The sequence below is a fragment of the Hylobates moloch genome, unplaced genomic scaffold (assembly GCF_009828535.3).
Source record: "Hylobates moloch isolate HMO894 unplaced genomic scaffold, HMol_V3 SCAFFOLD_9, whole genome shotgun sequence".
In the NCBI taxonomy this organism is placed as follows: domain Eukaryota; kingdom Metazoa; phylum Chordata; class Mammalia; order Primates; family Hylobatidae; genus Hylobates; species Hylobates moloch.
The window spans coordinates 9,289,600-9,313,277 of NW_026652284.1; the positions used below are offsets into that span (position 1 = coordinate 9,289,600).

Sequence of the window (23,678 nt, forward strand, 5' to 3'; positions counted from 1 at the left end):
TGAACACTTATGAAGTCTATTGAGCTTGCGTCACTGTTCACTCCAATGAGTGGGGATAAGTTGTAAGCAGAAAAATATCATTACTTCACATCTTTTCATTCGCTATCAACACTTAAAAACAGCCTTAATAAAAATCAAGTCCACTTTGTTTTCTCTCTTAAACAGACAAATCATAACGAACAGAGTCCAGTGAGTCCCTCTGTTGCAACAAGTTCAGGATCACTCAAGCAGGTAACCCCACACAACGCACAATGATGAAGAGCATAAACACAAGCCATAAGTATATTTTTATGTCGCTTTTTCTTAGGTTATTGATGCATTTCCAGAATCTCTTCATTTCTTTGCAATAACTGAAAACCCCCAGAAGAAAGACACCATTTACAGTAAGAATGTGATCAACGTTACAAGCTTCTGCACCATGTCATTTTTTTGTTTTTTCAACCTCAAAACTTGCCAGAGCAAGAATTTTGTCTCCAGAGCCTAAGAAAAAAGACACATAATAAACAAAAAGATTATTTCAAGTACAGTTGCAATTCCTGGTAAAGTGGGAAAAAATCTATCATATAGATATTAAAACAGAAAATATAATTAGCCTCCATTATCAGTATATTAACCCCTGCACGTTCCCATTGCCATCCCAATTTCCTTCCCTCTGCACAAACAATCCAGCTACAAAGGGGGACTTATTTGTTATAAATCCTTATTCTAGGCCGGGCGCCGTGGCTCACGCCTGTAATCCCAGCACTTTGGGAGGCCGAGGCGGGCAGATCACGAGGTCCGGAGATCGAGACCACCCTGGCTAACACGGTGAAACCCCGTCTCTACTAAAAATACAAAAAATTAGCCGGGCGCAGTGACGGGTGCCTGTAGTCCCAGCTACTTGCGGGGCTGAGGCAGGAGAATGGCATGAACCTGGGAGGCAGAGCTTGCAGTGAGCCGAGATCACGCCACTGCACTCTGGCCTGGGCGAAACAGCAAGACTCCGTCTCAAAAAAAAAAAAAAAAAAAAAATCCTTATTCTAGCTATGAAACATAATACGTAAAATTTAATTTATTTTTTATTTTTTATTTTTTGAGATGGAGTTTCGCTCGTCGCCCAGGCTGGAGTGCAGTGGTGCGATCTCTGCTCACTGCAACCTCCACCTCCTGGGTTCAAGCAATTATCCTTGCCTCAGCCTCCCTAATAGCTGGGATTACAGGCATGCGCCACCATGCCCAGCCAATTTTTGTGTTTTTGGTAGAGACGGGGATTCACCCTGTTGGCCAGGCTGGTCTCGAACTCCTGACCTCAGGTGATCCTTCCACCTAGCCTCTCAAAGTGCTGGGATTACAGGCTTGAGCCACTGCACCTGGCCATAAAATTTATTTTAAAAAAATTTCCGTGAAAAAAAAAAAAAGAAAGAAGAAACATTTTTTTCAGGGGAGACAGGTCTTGCTCTGTCACCCAGGCTGGAGTACAATGGCATGATCTTGGCTCACTGCATCCTCAAATGTCTGGGCTCAAGTGATCCTGCCTCAGCTTCTCAAGTAGCTAGAACTATAAGTGCATGCCACCACACCTAGCTAATTTTTTTCTTTTTAATTTTGTTTATTTATTCATTTATTTATTTATTTGAGACGAGTCTCACTCTGTCACCCAGGCTGGAGTGCAGTGGCGCAATCTTGGCTCACGGCAAGCTCCGCCTCCTGGGTTCACACCATTCTCCTGCCTTAGCCTCCCGAGTAGCTGGGACTACAGGTGCCTCCCACCATGCCCAGTTAATTTTTTGTATTTTTAGTAGTGACAGGGTTTCACCATGTTAGCCAGGATGGTCTCAATCTCCTGACCTCGTGGTCCACCCACCTCAGCCTCCCAAAGTGCTGGGATTACAGGTGTGAGCCACCGCACCCAGCCCCGGCCTCCCTCTTTTTAATTTTGAAGACAAAAGGTCTCACCATGTTGCCCAGGCTGGTCTAGAACTCCTGGCCTCAAGCATATAATTTTAGTTTTCTGTTACAGTTACATCTACCTGACAAGTATTTTAAAAACATTAGGCTGCATTAGTTTACTTTTAATATTGGGGAATAAAACCAATACAATGGGTTTATAAAGAAAACAATTCTGGTTTCACTCTTAAACTCAAGAAAAGGTTATTATTTCAACCACACTCTCCATCAGTTTGTATGTAATATATGACAGTAGTATATGACCAGCTTTCAGAAATATGAGGGCACTCACCAAGGTCTGTAGAGACTTTCTCAAACTGGCTGAGTATAGCACCTGCATTTGCTGACAAGAAGGCCTCATCATCTGCAGTCAGCTAAACAAAATGAAACAAAGTCCAGTTGAGTGGGTAAATGTTACAGGTGGTTCTAGAAACCAGATAAGAATGTCTTAGGAGGCTGAGCACAGTGGCTCACGCCTGTAATCCCTGCACTTTGGGAGGCAGAGGCGGGTGGATCACCTGAGGTCAGGAGTTTGAGACCAGCCTGACCAACATGATGAAACCCTGTTTCTATTAAAAATACAAAAAATCAGCTGGGTATGGTGGCGCACGCCTGTAATCCCAGCTACTCAGGAGGCTGAGGCAGTAGAATCGCTTGAACCTGGGAGGCAGAGGTTGCAGTGAGCTGAGATCAACCCACTGCACTCCAGCCTGGGCAACAAGGGCAAAACTCCGTCTCAAAAAAAAAAAAAAAAGGTGGAGGGGAGGGCCGTTTGCGGTGGCTCACACCTGTAATCCCAGCTCTTCAGGAGGCCGATGTAATCCCAACACTTTGGGAGGCCGTGGCTGACAGATCACCTGAGGTCAGGAGTTCAAGACCAGCCTGGCCAACATGGTGAAACCCCATCTCTACTAAAAATACAAAAATTAGCCAGGCATAGTGGTGGGCACCTGTAATCCCAGCTACTCAGGAGGCTGAGGCAGGAGAATTGCTTGAACCCAGGAGGGGGAGGTTGTAGTGAGCTGAGATCGCACCATTGCACTCCAGCCTGGGCAACAAGAGCAAAACTCCGTCTCAGAAAAAAAAAAGAATGTCTTAGTACCACAAACTAGACCACAGATCAAGATGTTCTGTACCAAATAATTCATACTTTTTCTTTATAACTAATATAAATACTGGTACCTTCTCTCCAAGTTTCCTGAGAGCTGTTAGTATCTCCACTTTCTGTTGAGTGTACAGGTCTCTTTCCAGCTTTCCTACCATCAGATCTCTATCCATCTAAAAATGTATGAATGCAAGACATATGTTACTTAAGTGAAAAACATTCCGTATATAAAATATAGCTTTTCAGGCCAGGCACAGTGGCTCACGCCTGTAATCCCAACACTTTGGGAGGCTGAGGCGGGCGGATCACGAGGTCAGGAGACCCAGACCATCCTGGCTAACACGGTAAAACCCCATCTCTACTAAAAATACAAAAAAATTAGCCAGGCGCGGTGGCTCACGCTTGTAATCCCAGCACTTTGGGAGGCCGAGGCGGGCGGATCACGAGGTCAGGAGATCGAGACCATGGTGAAACCCCGTCTCTACTAAAAATACAAAAAAATTAGCCGGGCGTGGTGCCGGGCGCCTGTAGTCCCAGCTACTCGGGGCGTGAACCCGGGAGGCGGAGCTTGCAGTGAGCCGAGATTGCACCACTGCACTCCAGCCTGGGCGACAGAGCGAGACTCCGTCTCAAAAAAAAAAAAAAAGCTTTTCAGACATACTTCTTAAAAATCCTCTAGCTGAGGCCGGGCACGGTGGCTCACGCTTGTAATCCCAGCACTTTGGGAGGCCGAGGCAGGCGGATCATGAGGTCGGGAGATCGAGACCACGGTGAAACCCTGTCTCTACTAAAAATACAAAAAATTAGCTGGGCGTGGTGGCGGGCGCCTGTAGTCCCAGCTATTCGGAGAGGCTGAGGCAGGAGAATGGCATGAACCCGGGAGGCGGAGCTTGCAGTGAGCCGAGATCGCGCCACTGCAGTCCAGTGTGGGTGAAAGAGCAAGACTCTGTCTCAAAAAAAAAAAAAAAAAAAAATCCTCTAGCTGATTAATATTATAAAGAACTACAGAAATAATCCAAGGCAAATATGATAGAAATGTTAAATGCAGTTCTAGTAAATCATCTAGTAAAATATCACCCTTCCATCAGAAACACTAATAGCATGTACTACACATTGGGAATATTCAAAGTACTTTTATGCATATTACTTCATTTAATCCTCATAACAACCATAAGAGGTAGGGACTATCTTTGTCACCTGTCTACAGACAGAGAAACCTAGGCACAAAGGGGATGAATAAAATAACTTGTCCAGGCTGGGTGCAGTGGCTCATGCCTGTAATCCCACCACTTTGGAAGGCTGAGGTAGGTGGATCGCTTGAGCTCAGGAGTTCAAGATCATCCTGGCCAACATGGTGAAACCCTGTCTCTATGAAAAATACAAAAATTAGTGGGGTGTGGTGGTGTGTGCCTGTGGGCCCAGCTACTTGAGGGGCTGAGATGGGAGACGCTTGAGCCCAGGAGACAGAGGCTGCAGTGAGCCGAGATTGCACTACTACACTGTGCCTGGGTGACAAAGTAAGACCCTGCCTCAAAAAAAAAAAAAAAAAACAACAACAACAACAACAAAACAAACAAAAGGCTAGGCACAGTGGCTCACATCTATAATCCCAACACTTTGGGAGGCAGAGGTGGGCAGATCACTTGAAGTTAGCAGCTCAAGACCAGCCTGGACAACATGGTAAAACCCCATTTCTACTAAAAATACAAAAATTAGCCAGGCGTGATGGCATGTGCCTGTAGTCCCAGCTACTTGGGAGGCTGAGGCAAGAGAATCACTTGAACCCAGAGGCAGAGGTTGTACTGAACCGAGATTGCGCCACTGCCCTCCAGCCTCAGCAACAGAACAAGACCCCATCTCAAAAAAAAAAAAAAAAAAAAAACATAAAAAACTTGTCACATACCTCAGTAGTGAAGCAGGGATTCAAATCCGGCCAGTCTGACCAAAGTCCATGCTCTGAATCACTATGCTACTGAATTGCCCATAGTTACAAATAATTTGGTAACTCTTAATTACATCCAAGCCTATAAACAGACTTCTGGAAGTATCAGGTTTACAAAAATATTTGAAATTCTTAGATGAGATAGGCTACACATGCATACAAGCAATGCTGCTAATTAATTCTCAATGTGATTTTAAGTTACAGCTCCAGAAGTAAATGGTAAAACATTAAAGGTGGAGTCCAGGTAGAAGTGGTCAGTGGCAATTTAAACTGCCGTATACTGTTTAAAGCTCTGCATTCATTATCAACTATAATTGCTCAAAGTACTAATTATGTCAGAAAATTGTTAGTTGTGGCCCTAAAATCACCTGGCAAATTTTTAAGCCATAGGATATCATAACGAATTGGCCTAGGAAATGAAAAACACACAGCAACCAAATCAATTTAAAGAAATTTTACCTCTGCTAACCTTGTCCGAAGCTGACCTGGTTGTTTCTTTGCAAACAATCTGATGACCTCTGGGGTTTTAAAGGCCTGGCTGATAGCTGCCTGAATAGCCTAGAAACACAAGGCAAAAACTAACCAAAACAGTCCAACAAATCAGCTATTACAATAACTGATTGATGGATCCTTAATCTTTACCAAGGTTTACTGGTTCCTGTCATGGAAGCAATTACACAACTAAATGAAGATCTTGAAGGATATGTTGTTATGTTGTTTATGCATAAACAGACACTCATCTAGAAGTTGCACCTTGGGAGGCCAAGGCAGGAGGATTGCTTGAGCCCATGAGTTTGAGACCAGCCTCGGAAATGTAGCAAGACCTCATCTCTAAAAAAAAAACTAAAGGCCAGGCACGGTGGCTCACACTTGTAATCCCAGCACTTTGGGAGGCCGAGGCAGACAGATCACCTGAGGTTGGGAGTTCAAGACCAGCCTGACCAACACGGAGAAACCATGTCTCTACTAAAAATACAAAATTAGCTAGGTATGGTGGCGCATGCCTGTAATCCCAGCTACTCTGGAGGCTGAGGCAAGAGAATCACTTGAACCAGGGAGGTGGAGGTTGCGATAAGCCGAGATTGCACCATTGCACTCCAGCCTGGGCAACAAGAGTGAGACTCCTTCTCAAAAAAAAAAAAAAAAAAAAAAAAATTAAAAAATAGCCAGGTGTGGTTGCGCATGCCTGTGGTCCCACCTACTTGGGGACTGAGGGTTGAAGAGCACCCCTGCACTCCAGCCTGAGTGACCCTGTCTCAAAAAAAAAAAAAAAAAAAAAGAAGTTATACCCCAAACATGGTATATTTTCTAACAGAAATATACTTAAATTATTACTATTATTATTTTTTATTTAGAGATAGGGAACTCACTATGTTGCCCAGGCTGGTCTTGAACTCCTGGGCTCAAAGCAATCCTCCTGCATCATGCCTCAGCCTCTGGAGTAGCTGGGATTACAAGCAGGCACTACCACACCCGGCTTGAAATATACTTATAAAAAAGCTGGGTATGGTAGTTCATGCCTATAATATTTGGGAAGCTGAGGCAGGAGGATCACTTGAGCCCTGAAGGACAAGGCCGTAGTGAGCCATGATCGTGTCACTGCACTCCAGCCTGAGTGACAGAGAGAGACCCTGTCTCAAAAAAAAAAAAAAAAAAAAAGAACTGGCAGAACTGGCAGGGCATGGTGGCTCATATGCCTGTAATTGCAGCACTTTGGGAGGCCGAGGTAGGTAGATCACTTGAGGTCGGGAGTTCAAAAACCAGCCTGGCCAACATGGTGAAACCCCATCTCAACTAAAAATACAAAAATTAGCTGGGCATGGAGGCGGGCACCTGTAATCCCAGCTACTCTGGAGGCTGAGTAAGGAGAATCGCTTGAACCTGGGAGGTGGAGGTTGCAGTGAGCCAAGACTGCCCCACTGCACTCCAGCCTGGGCGACAGAGTAAGACTGCATCTCAAACAAAAACAAGAACAAACAAAAAAACAAAGTCTGTCCTCTGTCACCTATATGTTATACTTACCAGCTGCATTCCACTTAGTTCATCTACCAAAGTCATATTTCCAGACATAATTTTCTTCAGTGAATCATTAAATTCACTTAGTTGCTCCAGAGTTTCCTTTTTGGTTTCTTCATATTCATCTGTATCAAGTTCCTCTCTGAAGTAGGTGAACATCATGATATAGAAAAATAATAGAGTTCCAAGTGAAAAATGCAATCTTAGTACTTGTACATTAGAGAAAGGCTGAAGGGAAATATCAAAATGCTGACGGTGAATGTGTTCACATAGTAGTAGTAAGGGCATCATCCTGCAATATGGTTACTTTGGTAAACATTTTTCTTTTACCAAAATGAGGCATACTTAAGAAACCACATAATAAGGCAGGGTGCCGTAGCTCACACCTGTAATCCCAGCACTTTGGAAGGCTGAGGTGGGCAGATTACCTGAGGTCAGGAGTTCGAGGCCAGCCTAGCCAACACGGTAAAACCCTGTCTCTACTAAAAATACAGAATTAGCCGGCCATGGTGGTGCATGCCTGTAATCCCAGCTCCTCGGGAGGCTGAGGCAGGAGAATCGCTTGAACTTGGGAAGCGGAAGTTGCAGTGGGCTGAGATCTTGCCACTGCACTCCAGCCAGGGCAATACAAGACTGTGTCTCAAAAAAAAAAGCTGCAATGAACTGTTGTGGTCTTTTGTGCAGGTAAGGCTGAAACTACACGCCAGAAGTTCAAGTAGTACCTTCTTAGCCTGAAAGCAGGTAGGACTGATTTAAATACTAAAGACAAAGTAGGTGTTATTTCTACTTCAAGGAAGTTAAGTATTTTGCTCAAGTTCACATACACTTAGTAGTTAACTGAATGACTTTCATTTCCCAGCCTTTATGACTCCAAAGCCTGCAATAAGTTTACTTCTCTAATAGACAAAGCACTGCAAAGAACACTACAGGGGAATGCAGAATCACACATGGGCCTGCATCCGTGGAGCCAGCTGCAGAAAAAAAGCCAGTTTCCAGCATAACAACATACAATTAAACTCTTACCTGCATTCCTCCAGATCTTGTAATTGTTGCATGAGTCTATCCAACTGTTCTTCTAAATTCTGCTTTAATTTGCTTGTCTCTGTCTTTCCTCTGGAAGCCATTTTAATCTCTATGTGAAACAATAAACCCACATACCATATGAAATTAACATACCAGTGCAATTTTTTTAAGTTTTATTTTTTGTAGAGACAGTCTCACTATGTTGTCCAGGCTGGTCTCGAACTCCTGGCCTGAAGTGACCCTCCCATCTTGGACTCCCAAAGAGGTGGGATTATAGGCATAAGCCACCACACCCAGTCCTTAGTGCAATTAAAAATAGGCAGCTGCGGCCGGGCGCCAGTGGCTCAGGTCTGTAATCCCAACACTTTGGGAGGCCTAGGCGGGCGGATCATGAGGTCAAATCGAGACTATCCTGGCTAACATGGTGAAACTCTGTCTCTACTAAAAATACAAAAAAGGCCAGATGCAGTGGCTCACGCCTGTAACCCTGGCACTTTTGGAAGCCGAGGTAGGTGGATCACCTGAGGTCAGGAGTTCAAGACCAGCCTGAGCAACATGGGGGAAACCCCATCTCTAAAGAAAAAAAAAAGGCCAGGCGCGGTGGCTCACGCCTGTAATCCCAGCACTTTGGGAGACTGAGGTGGGCGGATCATGAGGTCAGGAGATCAAGACCATCCTGGCTAACACAGTGAAACCCCGTCTCTACTAAAAATATAAAAAATCAGCCGAGCATGGTGGTGGGCGCCTGTAGTCCCAGCTACTTGGGAGGCTGAGGCAGGAGAATGGCGTAAACCTGGGAGGCAGAGCTTGCAGTGAGCCGAGATCACGCCACTGCACTCCTGCCTGGGTGACAGAGCAAGACTCAGGCTCAAAAAAAAAAAAAAAAAATTACTGGGCGTGGTCGCACGTGCCTGTAGTCCCAGCTACTCGGGAGGCTGAGGCAGGAGAATCGCTTGAACTCGGGAGGCAGAGGTTGCAGTGTGCTGAGATCACGCCACTGCACTCCAGCCTGGGCAACAGAGTGAGACTACATCTCAGGAAAAAAAAAAAAGGCAGCTGGGTGCACTGGCTCATGCATGTCTGTAATCTCAACACTTTGGGAGCCTGAGGTGGGAGGACTGCTTGAGCCCAGGAGTTCGAGACCAGCCTGGCCAATATAGTGAGACTTCATCTCTACAAAGAATAGACAATCTTAGCTAGGCATGGTGGGGGATGCGTCTAGTCCCAGCTACTCAGGAGGCTTAGGTTGGAGGACTGCTTGAGCCCAGGAATTTGAGGTTGCAGTGAGCCATGATCTTGCTACTCCACTCTGGCCTGGTTGACAGAGCGAGACCCTGACTAAAAAAAAAAAAAAAAAAATAGGCTACACTCTTTCTTAGCTACAGGTATATGAAAGATAGTTAAACAAAGAAAATCTTAATTTAGATATAAAAGTTTAAACTCATATAGTAATAACACCCCACAAAAATACCTGAAAGTCCTCTTTGACTTGACATATTAATTAGAAGTCTTCATTATTGGTCTATCTTACTCTAAACAAATTTGGTAAATGGAAATATATATATATGTAGATCAAATGTGACTTTGCCTCCTGCGTAGCTAGGATTACAGGTGTGCCACCACACCTGCCTTTTTTTGTTGTTGTTGTTATTTTTAGTAGAGACAGGGTTTCACCATGTTGGCCTTCGCCTCCTAAAACGCTGGGATTACAGGCATGAGCCACTGTGTCCAGCCCTCAGGCAACAATTCTTGCTATTTACATTATTATTATCACTGGTATATTTCGATAACTGATAATGACTTGCCTTTATTGTTTTCTCCTTCCCAAAATTCTTGGCTATTCTTGTGCACTTTCTCTTCTAGATGAATTTAGGAATCAGTCTGTCAAGTTTCATTAAATATCCTATTGACTGGGGCCAGGCATGGTGTCTCACACCTGTAATCCCAGCAGTTTAGGAGGCTGAGGCAGGCAGATCACTTGAGACCAGGAGTTACAGACCAGCCTGGCCAACACGGTGAAACCCCAACTCTACAATAAATTAAAAAATTAGCTGGGCATGGTGGTGTGTGCTTGTAGTCCCAGGTACTCGGCAGGCTGAGGTGAGAGAATCATCCAAGCCTCAGAGGCAGAGGCTGCAGTGAGCTGAGATTGTGACACTGCACTCCAGCCTGGCAGACAGAGTGAGACTCCTACTCAAAAAAAAAAAAAACCAAAAAAAACCCCACAAAACTTTCCAGGTAACTTATTAAAGCATGTTTTTTGTTTGTTTGTTTGTTTTGAGACGGAACCTTGCTCTGTCGCCCAAGCTGGAGTGCAGTGGCGCAATTTCAGCTCACTACAAGCTCTGCCTCCCGGGTTCACACCATTCTCCTGCCTCAGCTTCCTGAGTAGCTGGGACTACAGGCGCCTGCCACCACGCCCAGCTAATTTTTTCTGTATTTTTAGTAGAGACGGGGTTTCATCATGTTAACCAGGATGGTCTCGATCTCCTGACCACGTGATCCGCCCACCTCGGCCTCCTACAGTGCTGGGATTACAGGCATGAGCCACCGTGCCCGGCCTAGTTTTTGTATATTTTTTTAGTAGAGACTGGGTTTCACCGTGTTAGCCAGGATGGTCTCGATCTCCTGACATCGTGATCCGCCCGCCTTGGCCTCCCAAAGTGCTGGGATTACAGGTGTGAGCCACCGCACGCAGCATTAAAGCATGTTTTGTTTTCCTACGCATAATGAAATCATTACCAGATGATTTGACATGTTTACTTCATTGGAGAGGATTCTTACAGTATATTCAAAATAAAATATAATGACAAAAAATTACTAATCTATTAAAATTGGCATAAGTCATCTATGATCATTAATGATATGCAAACATAAACAAGTATTATACCCAGAAGTGTAATTTATTATAGCTACATTTTATGTATAATAGTTTAGTGGATTTTTCCTGGAAATTGTCCATTTTAATTTTTCTCTTAAGTCTGTGGAATTTTCCAGTAAAAGTCGAGGCAAACCAAAGATGTAACTGACAATGTCTTTTCAGAGTTAGTTTCCTACAGTCTAACCACACTGGATGACTTGCTGTTCCAAAAATGTCATGCACTCTTTTGAGCCTGCATTTTTTCTTCTACCTATGAAGCCCAGTTCATTCATTCTTCAAAGTCTAGTTCAAGTGTCACCTTCTCTACAAGGTCTTCCTTGATTTCCTCCCAATCACTAGGCTGTGAATTATCTGAGTAGGGATTTTACCTTTTCTTTCTTTTTCTCTTTCTTTCTCTCTCTTTCTCTCTTTCTTTTTTTTGATGGCATCTCACTGTCACCCAGGTGGAGTGCAGTGGCATGATCTCAGCTGACTGCAACCTCTGCCTCCTGGGTTCAAGTGACTCTTCTGCCTCGGTCTCCCGAGTAGCTGGGAATGTAGGTGCCCGCCACCACACTCAGCTGATTTTTGTACTTTTAGTAGAGATGAGGTTTCACCATGTTGGCCAGGCTGGTCTCAAACTCCTGACCTCAGGTGATCCACCCGCCTCAGCCTCCCAAAATGCTGGGATTACAGGTGTGAACTATCATGCCCAGCCTTTACCTTTTTTTTTTTTTTTTTGAGACGGAGTCTCACTCTGTCGCCAGGCTGGAGTACAGTGGCACAATCTCAGCTCACTGCAACCTCCGCTTCCCGGGTTGAAGAGATTCTCCTGCCTCAGCCTCCCAAGTAGCTGGGATTACAGGCACGCACTACCACGCCCAGCTAATTTTTGTATTTTTAGGAGAGACGGGTTTCACCATGTTGGCTAGGATGGTCTCGATCTCTTGCCCTCCTGATCTGCCCGCCTCGGCCTCCCAAAGTGCTGGGATTACAGGTGTGAGCCACTGCGCCCGGCTACCTTTTCTTTATACATCAGCATCCAGCACAATCTTGGGCAGACAAAAAGTGCTGAATAAATTACTGGTAGATGAATAATGAGAACTGATTGCTTCTTCTTTAGCATTCAAATCTTTTTTTTTAATTTTTTTTGAGACGGAGTCTCGCTCTGTCGCTCAGGCTGGAGTGCAGTGGTGTGATCTCAGCTCACTGCAACCTCTGCCTCCTGGGTTCAAGCGATTCTCCTGCCTCGGCCTCCCTAGTAGCTGAGATTATAGGTGCCTGCTACCACGCTCAGCTATTTTTGTACTTTTAGTAGAGATAAGGTTTCACCATGTTGGCCAGGTTGGTCTCAAACTCCTGACTTCAGGTGACCCGCCTGTCTCAGCCTCTCAAAGTGCTGGGATTACAGGCGTGAGCCACCGCACCTGGCCTTTACCTTTTCTTTATACACCAGGATCTAACACAATATTGGGCAGACAAAAAGTGCCGAATAAACAACTGGTAGATGAATAATGAGAATTGATTGCTTCTTCTTTAGCATTCAAATTTTTTTTTTTTTTTGAGATGGAGTCTGGCTCTGTCGTCTAGGCTGGAGTGCAGTGGTGTGATCTCAGCTCACTGCAACCTCAGCCTCCTGGGTTCAAGCAATTCTTCTGCCTCAGCCTCTCCAGTAGCTGGGACTACAGGCATGCGTCACCATACCTGGCTAATTTTTGTATTTTTAGTAGACATGGGGTTTCACCATGTTGTCCAGGAGAGTCTCGAACTCCTGACCTCTGGTGATCCACTTGCCTCAGTCTCCCAAAGTGATGGGATTACAGGCATGAGTCACCGCGCCCAGCTCAAATCTTACTCTCTATTTAGCACTTATTTCTGCCTTTAATTATATATGATTTTATTATAATACATTATCTCCTTCTCTGACTAAACTCTGGAGAACAGAATATGAGTCTGATTCCTCTCTCAGCTTTCTCAGTACCTAATACAGAAATAGAACGTCGATAATTTGGTCACGTATATAAAGGCTCAACATATTTTAAGGAGCTAAAGCTATTCTGAATACATTTCAGTAAAAATGGGTGCACTTTAAAAGCCTTAACCTGGTACTACATTAGTTGAGATTTATCCCCGAAAGATTTAACTCGTTGGCACCACCTAGTAGTCACTAAATGTGGTGCACTTTTACGAAACTACAGAAACCGCTCTCAGACACTGTAATCTGGAGCGCAGTACTCATTCATGCTCACCTGTCTCTTAGTACTCTGATCTCTGCACAGTGCCGACCGGTCTCAAATTGCACAAACCTCCAGTTCTTGACGTTCCGAGTGTCATAAACTTGAGGAAAATGAAATTATTCATCAGGACTACAAAAGGCTCAAAGTTCAAACCACCTCGTGGTGGAGATGGCTGGAAAAAAGGAAACCATTAACAAGTAATTTTATTTGCTATATATAAACTTGCCCTAAGGCAGTCCAGATAATTTCCACTTGAGCAGCCTGAGACATCACGGGCGGGGGCACTTTCTCCCCCGACTGCGCCTACCGCAGCCTTTGCGAGGTTCTTCCCAGCGAGGCCGAGAAGGCCTTTACGGAAAACCCTGCATCCGGACACGCCTTGAGGGAAGGCGTCAAACCCAGAGGCATGGAAAAGGTAAGGGCGGAGAGCACGCCTCTTCCTGGCTGAAAGTGAGGAGGGTTTGGCCCAGAACCAACCGGACTAGGTGAAGAATCAGCTCTGGCCACCGCAACAAATCCCACCCCACGCTGGAACTTGAAGTCCGGCACGTAGGTCCCGCGGCGGCCGGGCTCCGCCGGGCTCCACCAGGCCCCAATTGCCACCAGAGGTAGCCGTAAACCCACGGTCCCCGAAACTCCTTCCGGGCCTCCCTGACAAAAACTGGGACAACCTCCTTATGCCCCCGGGATCCCCCCTGTGCCGCCTGCCCGCCCGCCAGTCCCAGAGTTTAGGGCCAGCGGCCCCGCCTACCTGAGGGCCCTGGCCTGGCGGACCGCGCCGCAGGAGCACTTCCGCTGGACGCACGCACTTCCGGCCCCCTGGAACCAATGAGAGTGCGACCGAGATGTTCCACTCGCTGGCTTGCGGGCCGCGGGTGATCTCCGGTAGCACTTGGGCCGGCGGACAGTGAGGGCGCGGTAAGCTCCCCGCAAGGAGCCCCTGAGAAACTGGTCCCTTTTTGTCCTAGATATAGGGGAGTCCAAGATGGTGGAGTCTTTAGGGTCGAATATGACCCGAGGCAAGCTCATATTCAGGTTTGGGGCAAGGAGCTTTGATTGACCCTTAATTTTTTCAGTGGAACCGAAAACTTCGGTAAAATAGCTTCTGACCTTCGGAACAGATGGATTCACCTTGGAAAGTAAAAATCTCTTTCTAGAAGAGTCTTGAGGTCTGGCACCTTTAGGCTTAACGGGGGACGGCTGGGCGTCAGAGGAGGAAATCCTGCATTCCGAACGACTTCCCTTTCCTCCTAAATCCTTCTTTCCAAATCTGTAAAAGACTACCTCTACTTTGCTGGAGGTGGTTTGACACTCATGCTCCTTGAGAAGGAGGTAATGAGCTGTAGGGCAGCTCTTAAAAAGTTACCCTTGGCTGGGCGCGGTGGCTCACGCCTGTAATCCCAGCACTTTGGGAAGCCGAGGCAGGTGGATCACGAGGTCAGGAGTGCGAGACCAGCCTGGCCAACATAGTGAAACCCCGTCTCTACTAAAAATACAAAAAATTAGCCGGGCGTGGTGGTGGGCGCCTGTAATCTCAGCCACTAGGAAGCCTGAGGCAGGAGAATCGCTTGAATCCTGGAGGCGGAGATTGCAGTGAGCCGAGATCGCGCCATTGCACTACAGCCGGGGCGACAGTTCGAGACTCCATCTCAAAAATAAAAATTAAAAAAAGTTACCCTTGGCTGTCGCGGTGGCCGACACCTGTAAACCCAGCACTTTGAGAGGCCGAGGTGGGAGGATCATTTGAGTCCAGCCTGGGCAACATAGCGAGACCGCCATAACAAAAAATTAAAAATAAAGTTACCCAGAAACTGGTTGGAACCATTTAATGATGTTTTCAGTCCATCTTCCTGAAGTAGTCCACAGAACAACATCAGTGTTCATGGTAGAATTGTTTCATAGGAGCAGTCTTTTTTTTTTTTTTTTTTTTCTTTTAAGTAACAATGTCTCGTTAAAAAACAAGGGCTGTGTTGCCCAGGCTGGAGTGCAGTGGTGTGATCATAGCTCACTGCAGCCTTGAACTCCTGGGCTTAAGCGATCCTCCGGCCTTGGCCCCTCAAAGTGTTGTGGTGATTGGCACAAGCCACTGACAGGCCTGGAGTCTTTGAAGTTAGTTATATTTCAGCTACCCAGGATAAACTTCTAACTTTGATTACCACAGAACCCTACCAGAACTAATTGTTTCTCTTAGTTCTGATTGTGGAATCTCTTTATTACCATCAATTGTTTTTCAGAGTTATAGTTTGAATACGAAACCATTTTTCTAGCCCACCTTAGAGAAGACTGTTGACTCACTAGTTGGAATGGTTGCAATAGCCTCCACCTTGCCAGACACTTCAGGTTCAAAGAATTTCCTTTGCAAAAGTTGGCCGGGCACAGTGGCTCACGCCTGTAATCCCAGCACTTTGGGAGGCCAAGGCGGGCAGATCACTTAAGGTCAGGAATTCAAGACCAGCCCGGCCAACATGGTGAAACCCCATCTCTACTAAAAATACAAAAATTAACCAGGCATGGTGGTCCATGCCTGTAATCTCAGCTATTCAGGAGGCTGAGGCATGAGAATCGCTTGAACTCAGGAGATGAATGTTGCAGTGAGCCAAGATCGTGACGCTGCACTGCAGCCTGGGTGACAGAGCAACTCCATCTTAAAAAAAAAAAACAAAACAAAACAAAAGAAGAAAAAAAAAAGTACCTGTTAATGCAATTATCTTTCAATTTTGATTCATAAATATGTGTGGAAGTGTCAATGTTTTGGGTAAAATGGAATTCACAGTGACAGTCAGTGCCATACAAAACAAAACCGGAAAATATACTTTAAAAAAAGTATTTGAGCTGGGCGTAGTGGCTCACACCTGTAATCCCAGGACTTTGGGAAGCCGAGGTGGGCGGATCACGAGGTCAGGAGTTTGAGACCAGCCTGGCCCCCATGGTGAAAACCTGTCTCTACTAAAAATACAAAAAATTAGCTGTGCATGGTGGCATGTGCCTGTAGTCCCAGCTGCTCTGGAGGCTGAGGCAGGAGAATTGCTTGAACCCAGCAGGTGGAGGTTGCAGTGAGCTGAGATCGTGCCATTGCACTTCAGCCTGGGCTACAGGGCGAGACTCGGTCTCAAAAAAAAAAAAAAATTGAAAAATTTGCTGAATAAACACTTGTTCACAGTGTACTTTCCCTAATTTCTTAATTTTTGTTTTTGTTTGCCCTATCACCCAGGCTGGAGTACGGTGACATGATCACAGCTCACTGCAGCTTTAATCTCTCAGGCTCAAGTGATCCTTGCACCTCAGCCTCCCTAGTAGTTGGGACTTCAGGTGCATGTCACCACATCTGGCTAGTTTTTGTATTTTTTGTAGAGATGAGGTTTTGTCATGTTGCCCAGGCTGGTTTCAAACTCCTGGGCTCAAGTAATCTTCCCACCTTGGCCTCCCAAAGTGCTGGAATTACAGGCATGAGCCACCCCACCCGGCCTTCCCCTAATTTTGATAACAATAATCCAATGTTCTGTTCTGGCATTTGTGTAGTTTTAGCATGTGCAGTCTTCAAAGCAGTGGAGGTGTTTGCCTGTTCTTCTCTGTGACTTAGTCATTCGGCAGTTCTATGCTAAAGGTTTTTTTATATGCCTTTAGGTTCTTGTTTAGAGTTAATGGATAATGAAAACATACTTCTAATGCGTAAGAGAAATTCATTCTGAAACAAAAATAGAATACAAGCCTTCAGACAGAAGGCAGAGAAGAAACTGGAGAAAGAGAAATAAGATGTTAGGTAGGAAACCATGGGAGACAGCACTGGGGAAAGTAACCTCCAGACTGGGAGTCACTGGGAAACCAGATAAATGCTCCTTGGCAGCTGGAGGAGTTGAGGACCCTTCAGCTTGGTCTTGAGATGGGAGCCCAGAGAACACAAGTTGCTCCAACTAGGTAGAGAAAATGCTGGGGCAGATGAAACTTGAGTGGCTAACAAGAAGTACCAGGAGCCAAAGGCTCTCTGGACACTTGGGCCTCTTTTAAATGTCTGCCTCAAATAGCTTGTACCATTGTAAGTCTTGCATAACAGGTAAGAACATGAACTTTTAGAATCAAAGATGTCACTCTAGGTGTGGTTGTATTTGGAGTAAGGAAGTAATTAAGGTAAAATGAGGTCATAAATGTGGGGCCCTGATCTGATAGGACTAGTGTCCTTATCAGAAGAGTGAATGGAGAGCTTGCCCCTTACCCTTACATACTGAAGAAAGATTATGTGAGGACATAGCAAGAAGGTGGCCATGTACAAGACAGGAACAGAGCTGCCACCACAGACCAAATTGGCCAAAACCTTGATCTTGGGCTTCTAGTCTCCAGAATGGTGAGAAAGTAAATTTCTGTTGTTTAAGTCACCCAATCTGTAGTATTTTAGTATGACAGCCCAAGAAGACAAATACACCATCTATATGCAGAGATATCCAAATCTCTAGTCTGTTGTATGTCTGTACCTCTCCCCTGAACTTGGCTTTGTTCTCCATTTGCCTACTTAGTGTCACCACTTGGATATCTAATAGATGTCTCAAACTTCACTTCTCTGTAAACTGAACTCCTGATAGTCCCCTCAAGCCTACTCCATAGACATCTTTCTCTTCTCTTTTTTTGGAGATAGGGTCTTGCTGTGTCGCCCAGGCTGGAGTGCAATGGCGTGATCATGGTTCACTGCAGCCTTGAACTCCTAGACTTAGGTGATCCTCCCACCTCAGCCTCCCAGGTAGGATGTGTGGGCAATCTGGCTGTGACATCTCTCACCCCGTTGATCACCAGAGTTGATCCGGCTGATCTGGCTGGCTAGGCTGGTGTCTCCTTCCTCCCTCACTGCTCCATGTATGTCCCTCCCGAAGCTGCGCACTCAGTCGAAGAGAACAACCATCCCCAATAGAGGAGGACTGGTCTTCGGTCAAGGGTACATAAGTAGCTGCGTTCCCCTGCTAGAACCTCCAAACAAGCTCTCAAGGTCCCAAGTAGCTAGGATTACAGGCACACGCCATCATGCTTCACTATCATTCTCTTCTCAATTAAAGGCAATACTGTTCTTTTAGCTGCTTAGGCCAAAAACTTTTGGAGTCATCCTTGACTTTTCTTTCTTTCACAGCCCACATCCCATCCATTGCAAATCACATTGGCTGTATGTTCCAAATACACCCAGAATCGAGTGACGTCTTACCACTTTGCTGCCACCATCAGGGCCAGGTCAGCATCACCTGTCACCTGAATTATTGCAGTAGCCTCCCATCTTGTGTCTTCACTTGTACCCTTGCCTCTCCCTACATTCTGTTTTCAGCTTCACCTGCCAGAGAGATCCTTAAAAATATGTCAGATCATGTCACTCCTCTACTCAAAGCCCTGCAGTGTCTTCCTCTTACCTCTCTGTGTCTGCTCTTCCTCCCTCAGTTACTCTGTTCCAGCCATGCTGGGCTTCATCTCTTCCTGCAGCATGACAGGCATGCATCTGCCTTGGGACTCTTGCACTATTACCTTTGCTTAGAACATTCTTGCTGGGTGCAGTGGCTCACGCCTGGATTCCCAGTACTTTGGGAGGCCGAGGCGGGCAGATCACTTGAGGTCAGGAGTTTGAGACCATCCTGGCCAACATGGCAAAACCCTGTCTCTACTAAAAATACAAGAATTAGCCGGGTGTGGTGGCGCACGCCTGTAATTCCAGCTACTCAGTAGGCTGAGCTGGGAGAATCACTTGAACCTGGGAGGTGGAGGTTGCAGTGAGCCGAGATCGCGCCATCACACTCCAGCCTGGGTGACAGAGTGAGACACTGTCTAAAAAATATGTCAGATTATGTCACTCCTCTGCTCAGAGCCCTGCAGTGGTTGATGAGGTCTAGAGAATGTGTTGTTTCTAAATAATGTCTTTTAATCATGGTAATATAATTACTTCAAAGGAATTTCATTCTATTGTGTGATTGCTCGCGTTTCTAATTCCTAACTTAGTGCTGTGTCTGGGATGTGGAAGGTGCTCCGAAAATGTTGGTGGCGTCAAGGGATAGTGGGTATATATTAGGTAACCTTTCCAGAAGAGAACAGATGAACAGTCATTTCCATGTGTTCAGTTGCTGTGCCTGTCAGAGATGCTTTGGGAGATTTTATACTGAATACGTTCTTTTTGCCCATTAGTACTGTTCTTTTTCTCAAGAAATGGAGTTGTCGGCCAGGTGAGGTGGCTCATGCCTGTAATCCCAACACTTTGGGAGGTCAAGGTGGGCGGATTGCTTGAGCCCAGGAGTTTGAGACCAGTCTGGGCAATATAGTGAAACCCTGTTTCTACAAAAAAATACAAAAGAGTAGCCAGGTCTGGTGGGGCATACCTGTAGTCCCAGCTACTTGGGGTGAGGGCTGAGGTGGGAGGATGGCTTAAGCCCGGGAGGTGGAGGTTGCAGTGACTGTGCCATTGTATTCCAGCCTGGGTGATAGAGCGAGACCCTGTCTCAAAATGAAGTTGTATCCAGTCCTTAATGACATTGGGACCATTTGTGAGTAACTAGCCCCTACCAAAAATACTTCAGAATTTTTTTTTTGTTTTTTGTTTTTTGAGACAGAGTTTTACTCTTGTTGCCTAGGCTGGAGTACAGTGGCCCCATCTCAGCTCACTGCAGCCTCCGCCTCCTTCATGTGATTCTCCTGCCTCAGCCTCCTAAGTAGCTGGTACAGGCACCCGCCACCATGCCTGGCTAATTTTTTGTATTTTTAGTAGAGACGGGGTTTCACCATGTTGGCCAGGCTGGTCTCGAACTCCTGACCTCAGGTGATTCACCCACCTGGCCTCCCAAAATGCTGAGATTACAGGTGTCAGCCACTGTGTCTGGCCCGGAATTGTTAAATATACACAAAAGTAAAAAGACAAAACACGGCTGGCCACAGTGGCTCACGCCTGTAATCCCAGCACTTTGGGAGGCTGAGGCGGGTGGATCACCTGAGGTCAGGTGTTTGAGAGCAGCCTGGCCAACATAGTGAAACCCCGTCTCTACTAAAAATACAAAAATTAGCCGGGCATGGTGGCGGGCACCTGTAATCCCAGCTACGCGGGAGGCTGAGGCAGAATCACTGAACCCGGGAGGTGGAGATTTCAGTGAGCCGAAATCACACCACTGTACTCCAGCCTGGGCGACAGACCAAGACTCTGTCTCAAAAAAAAAAAAAAAAGACAAAACACAATGCAGGTCACTTAGCTATTTTCTCTAAAAAACAATTAGCTGTCATGATGCAGAAGATTATTATAATCTATAAGGGGGAGGTTGTGATTATTTTTACTCTAAAATCTTCCACTGCTTTTTTTTTTTTTTTTGAGATGGAGTCTTGCTCTGTCACCCAGGCTGGAGTGCAGTGGCGCAATCTTTGCTTACTGCAACCTCTACCTCCTGGGTTCAAGCGATTCTCCTGCCTCAGCCTCCCGAGTAGCTGGGATTATAGGTACACACCAAGATGCCCAGCTAATTTTTTTGTGTATGTGTATATATATGTATGTGTATATATATAATTTTTTTGTTTTTTTTTAGTGGAGGCGGAGTTTCACCATGTTGGCAAGGCTGGTCTCAAACTCCTGACCTCAGGTGATTCGCCTACCTTGGCCTCTCAAAGTGCTGGGATTACAGGCATGAGCCACCGTGTCCGGCCCCACTGCATTCTTAAAGAAGCAATAAATTGACCTTGTTTAAATACACAATCTGAATTACTGGGGTCTTTTGAAACTAAACCTTTGTTCACTACTAAGATTTCTATTTTCCTTCCTCTTTTTCAGCACTTATTACTATAGCAGTCTCCCAGCTGATGCCACTTAACTTCATTGAACAGAAAATGAGGTTTAGAAAGTCACAATAATCATTGTGAAAGTATTTGATAGGAGATCTTTATTTGGGGTGAATTGGGTTATGATGTCAGTCCTGTGATTTCAGCGGAACTGTTTCTTTTTATCCATTGTCAGTGAGTGCTCATTAATACTTAAATGCAGCTTTCTTTTTCTTTCTTTTGAGACAGAGTCTCGCTCTGTCACCCAGGCTGGAGGGCAGTGACGCAATCTCAGCTCACTACAACCTCTGCCTCCCAGTTCAAGTGATTCTCCTGCCTCAGCCTCCCAAGTAGCTGGGATTACAGGCACCTGCAACCATGCCTGGCTAATTTTTGTATTTTTACTAGCGACAGGGTTTCGATGTGTTGGTCAGGCTGATCTCGAATTCCTGACCTCAAGTGATCCGCCCGCTTTGGCCTCCCAAAGTGTTGAGATTATAGGCATAAACCACCACGCCTGGCATAATGCAGTTTTCTACTAAATGACTGATTTTGACATGCTTCCTGTTATTGGCTCTGCTGTTCAGCTGAAATAGCAGGATAGGAGATGGTCGTGTGATGGCCGATAGGTGGCAGTGCTGCTGGGACAGGCTCAGCCTGGTAGAGACGAGTATCTCAGACAGGAAAAACAGGACCCAGATGGCTCAGACTGTTGGGTTAGCATCTGGCCTTCAACAGGTCACCCTGGCCCGCCAGATCAGCCCCAGGCCTGAGAAAAGCACTACAGGATGAAGAATAGGACCTCATTAAATGCAGTGGAAGTAATGTGAGAAGGATGGCTTTTCATATCCCATCCTAACCCTCCCCTCCCTCTGTTTTCTTTGCTTTGCTTTTCATACTTCTTAGCTTCTTGGATCTCTTGCTTTAAGAGGAACTAGGGTGTGGGCACTGTGGCTCACAGCTATAATCCCAGCACTTTGGGAGGCTGAGACAAGTGGATCAGTTGAGGTCAAGGGTTCAAGACTAGCCTGGCCAACATGGTGAAACCCCATCTCTACTAAAAATACAAAAATTATCCAGGCATAGTGGCACACACCTTTAATTCCCGCTACTGGGGAGGCTGAGGCAGAAGAATCGCTTTAATCCAGGAGGAGGAGGTTGCAGAGAGCCAAGATCACGCCACTGCACTCCAGCCTAGGCAACAGAAGAGTGAGACTCCATTTAAAAAAAAAAAAAAAAGAGGAACTAGAGCTTAATATTCCCCTTGCAACATCACAGTCACAGTGCTGGTTGAGTAGTTACTTGCCTTGAAGGACTGGTAAGCCTTTGACAAGGGTAGGTTACTTGGGACGTTTTCTTGCTTACCTGTAGAAGCTAAGCTGCTCACCGACAGCAGCACAGACAAGTAGTAAAGTTCAGGGGTTGTTTTTTCCTATATTTGAGAGAGAAAAGGTGCTATGAGGAATACTTTGTCTTTTAATAGGAACATGTATTAAAAATATTTTACCACGAGGATTTAAATGAAGGTGCCAATTTAGCAAGAAATAGAAGTCTTGCTGTTTACTGTGCCAAACCCAATCCAACAGCTTCACTGTTTGTTTTTTGTTGTTGTTGTTGTTTGTTTGTGTTTTGAGACAAGATGTTGCTTTGTCATCCAGGCCAGAGTGCAGTGGTATGAGCATGGCTCACTGCAGCCTTGACTTCCTGGGTTCACGGGATCCTCCTGCGCGGGATCCTCCTGCCTCAGCCTCCTAAGTAGCTGGGACTACAGGCACATGCCACCAGGCCCAGCTAATTTTTGTAATTTTTGTAGAGATGGGGTTTCACCACATTGCCTATGCTGGTCTTCATCTCCTGGGCTCAAGCGATCCTCCTGCCTCAGCCTTCCAAAGTACTGGGATTAGAGGCATGAGCCACTGTGCCTGGCCTGTTTCACTGTTGATTAATATCTTAATTACTTTTCGAAACTCTAGTAAAGTAGAATTCACCTACAAAAAGAAAAATCTCTTGTGGAATTTTTAAACTTTCCCCAGTGAAATGTTTTAACTGTGACATGTGCCTAATTAGGAATTCCATCTCCACATATCTCTTTTGGTGTCAGTAGAAAATAAATATTGAAGACATATTATTTACAGCCAAACTTTCAGATTAAGATAAGCCTTTAGAAATTCATTGTTTAAAAACATACGCAGTCTGTTACCAAAACTGTTAATACCATAGTGCAGACTCCTTCACTGAAGGATCCCTCACCGAATGCAGAAAACATCCACTTCAGTGCCTGTGGCGCTGGCTCCATCTGAACAAACAGCACAGTAAAACCTAAAAGGACAGAGGAACAGCATCAGTTTTTAGGTTTAATCATTTCAGAAACATATTCTTTGTTTTGTTTTTTTTTTAGGCAAAGTCTCGCTCTGTCACCCAGGCTGGAGTGCAGTGAGTGGCACAATCGCAGCTCACTGTGACCTCTGCCTCCCGGGTTCAAGTGATTCTCCTGCCTCAGCCTCCCTAGTAGGTGGGATTATAGGTGTGCACCACCACTCCTGGGTAATTTTTTCTATTTTTAGTAAAGACGGGGTTTCACCATATTGGCCAGGCTGGTCTCCACCTCCTGACCTCAGGTGATCTGCCCACCTTGGCCACCCAAAGTGCTGGGATTACAGGCGTGAGCCACCACGCCCGGCTAGAAACATATTCTTGAATGCAAACCTAAATGCAGTTTGTTTCCTTCCCTTCCTGCTGTGGAACAGAAATGCCCAGTCTGGGCAAACGAATTTTTCCTTTGATATAGATTGTATGCGTTTTTTTTTTTTTTTTTTT

General features: G+C 45.6%; 2 protein-coding genes across 3 annotated transcripts in view; one reads left to right on the plus strand and one right to left on the minus strand.

Moving 5' to 3' along the window:
- Positions 1 to 268: 268 nt before the first annotated feature.
- Positions 269 to 13,558, minus strand: LZIC (leucine zipper and CTNNBIP1 domain containing). The gene is made up of 7 exons (XM_032758854.2): positions 13,122 to 13,558; positions 8,013 to 8,121; positions 6,996 to 7,131; positions 5,433 to 5,531; positions 3,109 to 3,204; positions 2,219 to 2,300; positions 269 to 480 (listed from the first exon to the last, which is right to left on the minus strand). The coding sequence occupies exons 2-7, from the start codon at positions 8,111 to 8,113 to the stop codon at positions 422 to 424; spliced, it is 573 nt and encodes a 190-aa protein (XP_032614745.1). The 5' UTR covers positions 8,114 to 8,121; positions 13,122 to 13,558; the 3' UTR covers positions 269 to 421.
- Positions 13,559 to 13,938: 380 nt separating this feature from the next.
- The window catches only part of NMNAT1 (nicotinamide nucleotide adenylyltransferase 1), a 35,469-nt gene continuing 25,729 nt past the window's right edge, over positions 13,939 to 23,678 (plus strand). For both annotated transcript variants that reach the window (XM_032758857.2, XM_058444354.1), the window contains exon 1: positions 13,939 to 14,027. The gene's annotated coding sequence lies outside the window, so the exon portion shown is untranslated. The remainder of the gene's footprint in view (positions 14,028 to 23,678) is intronic.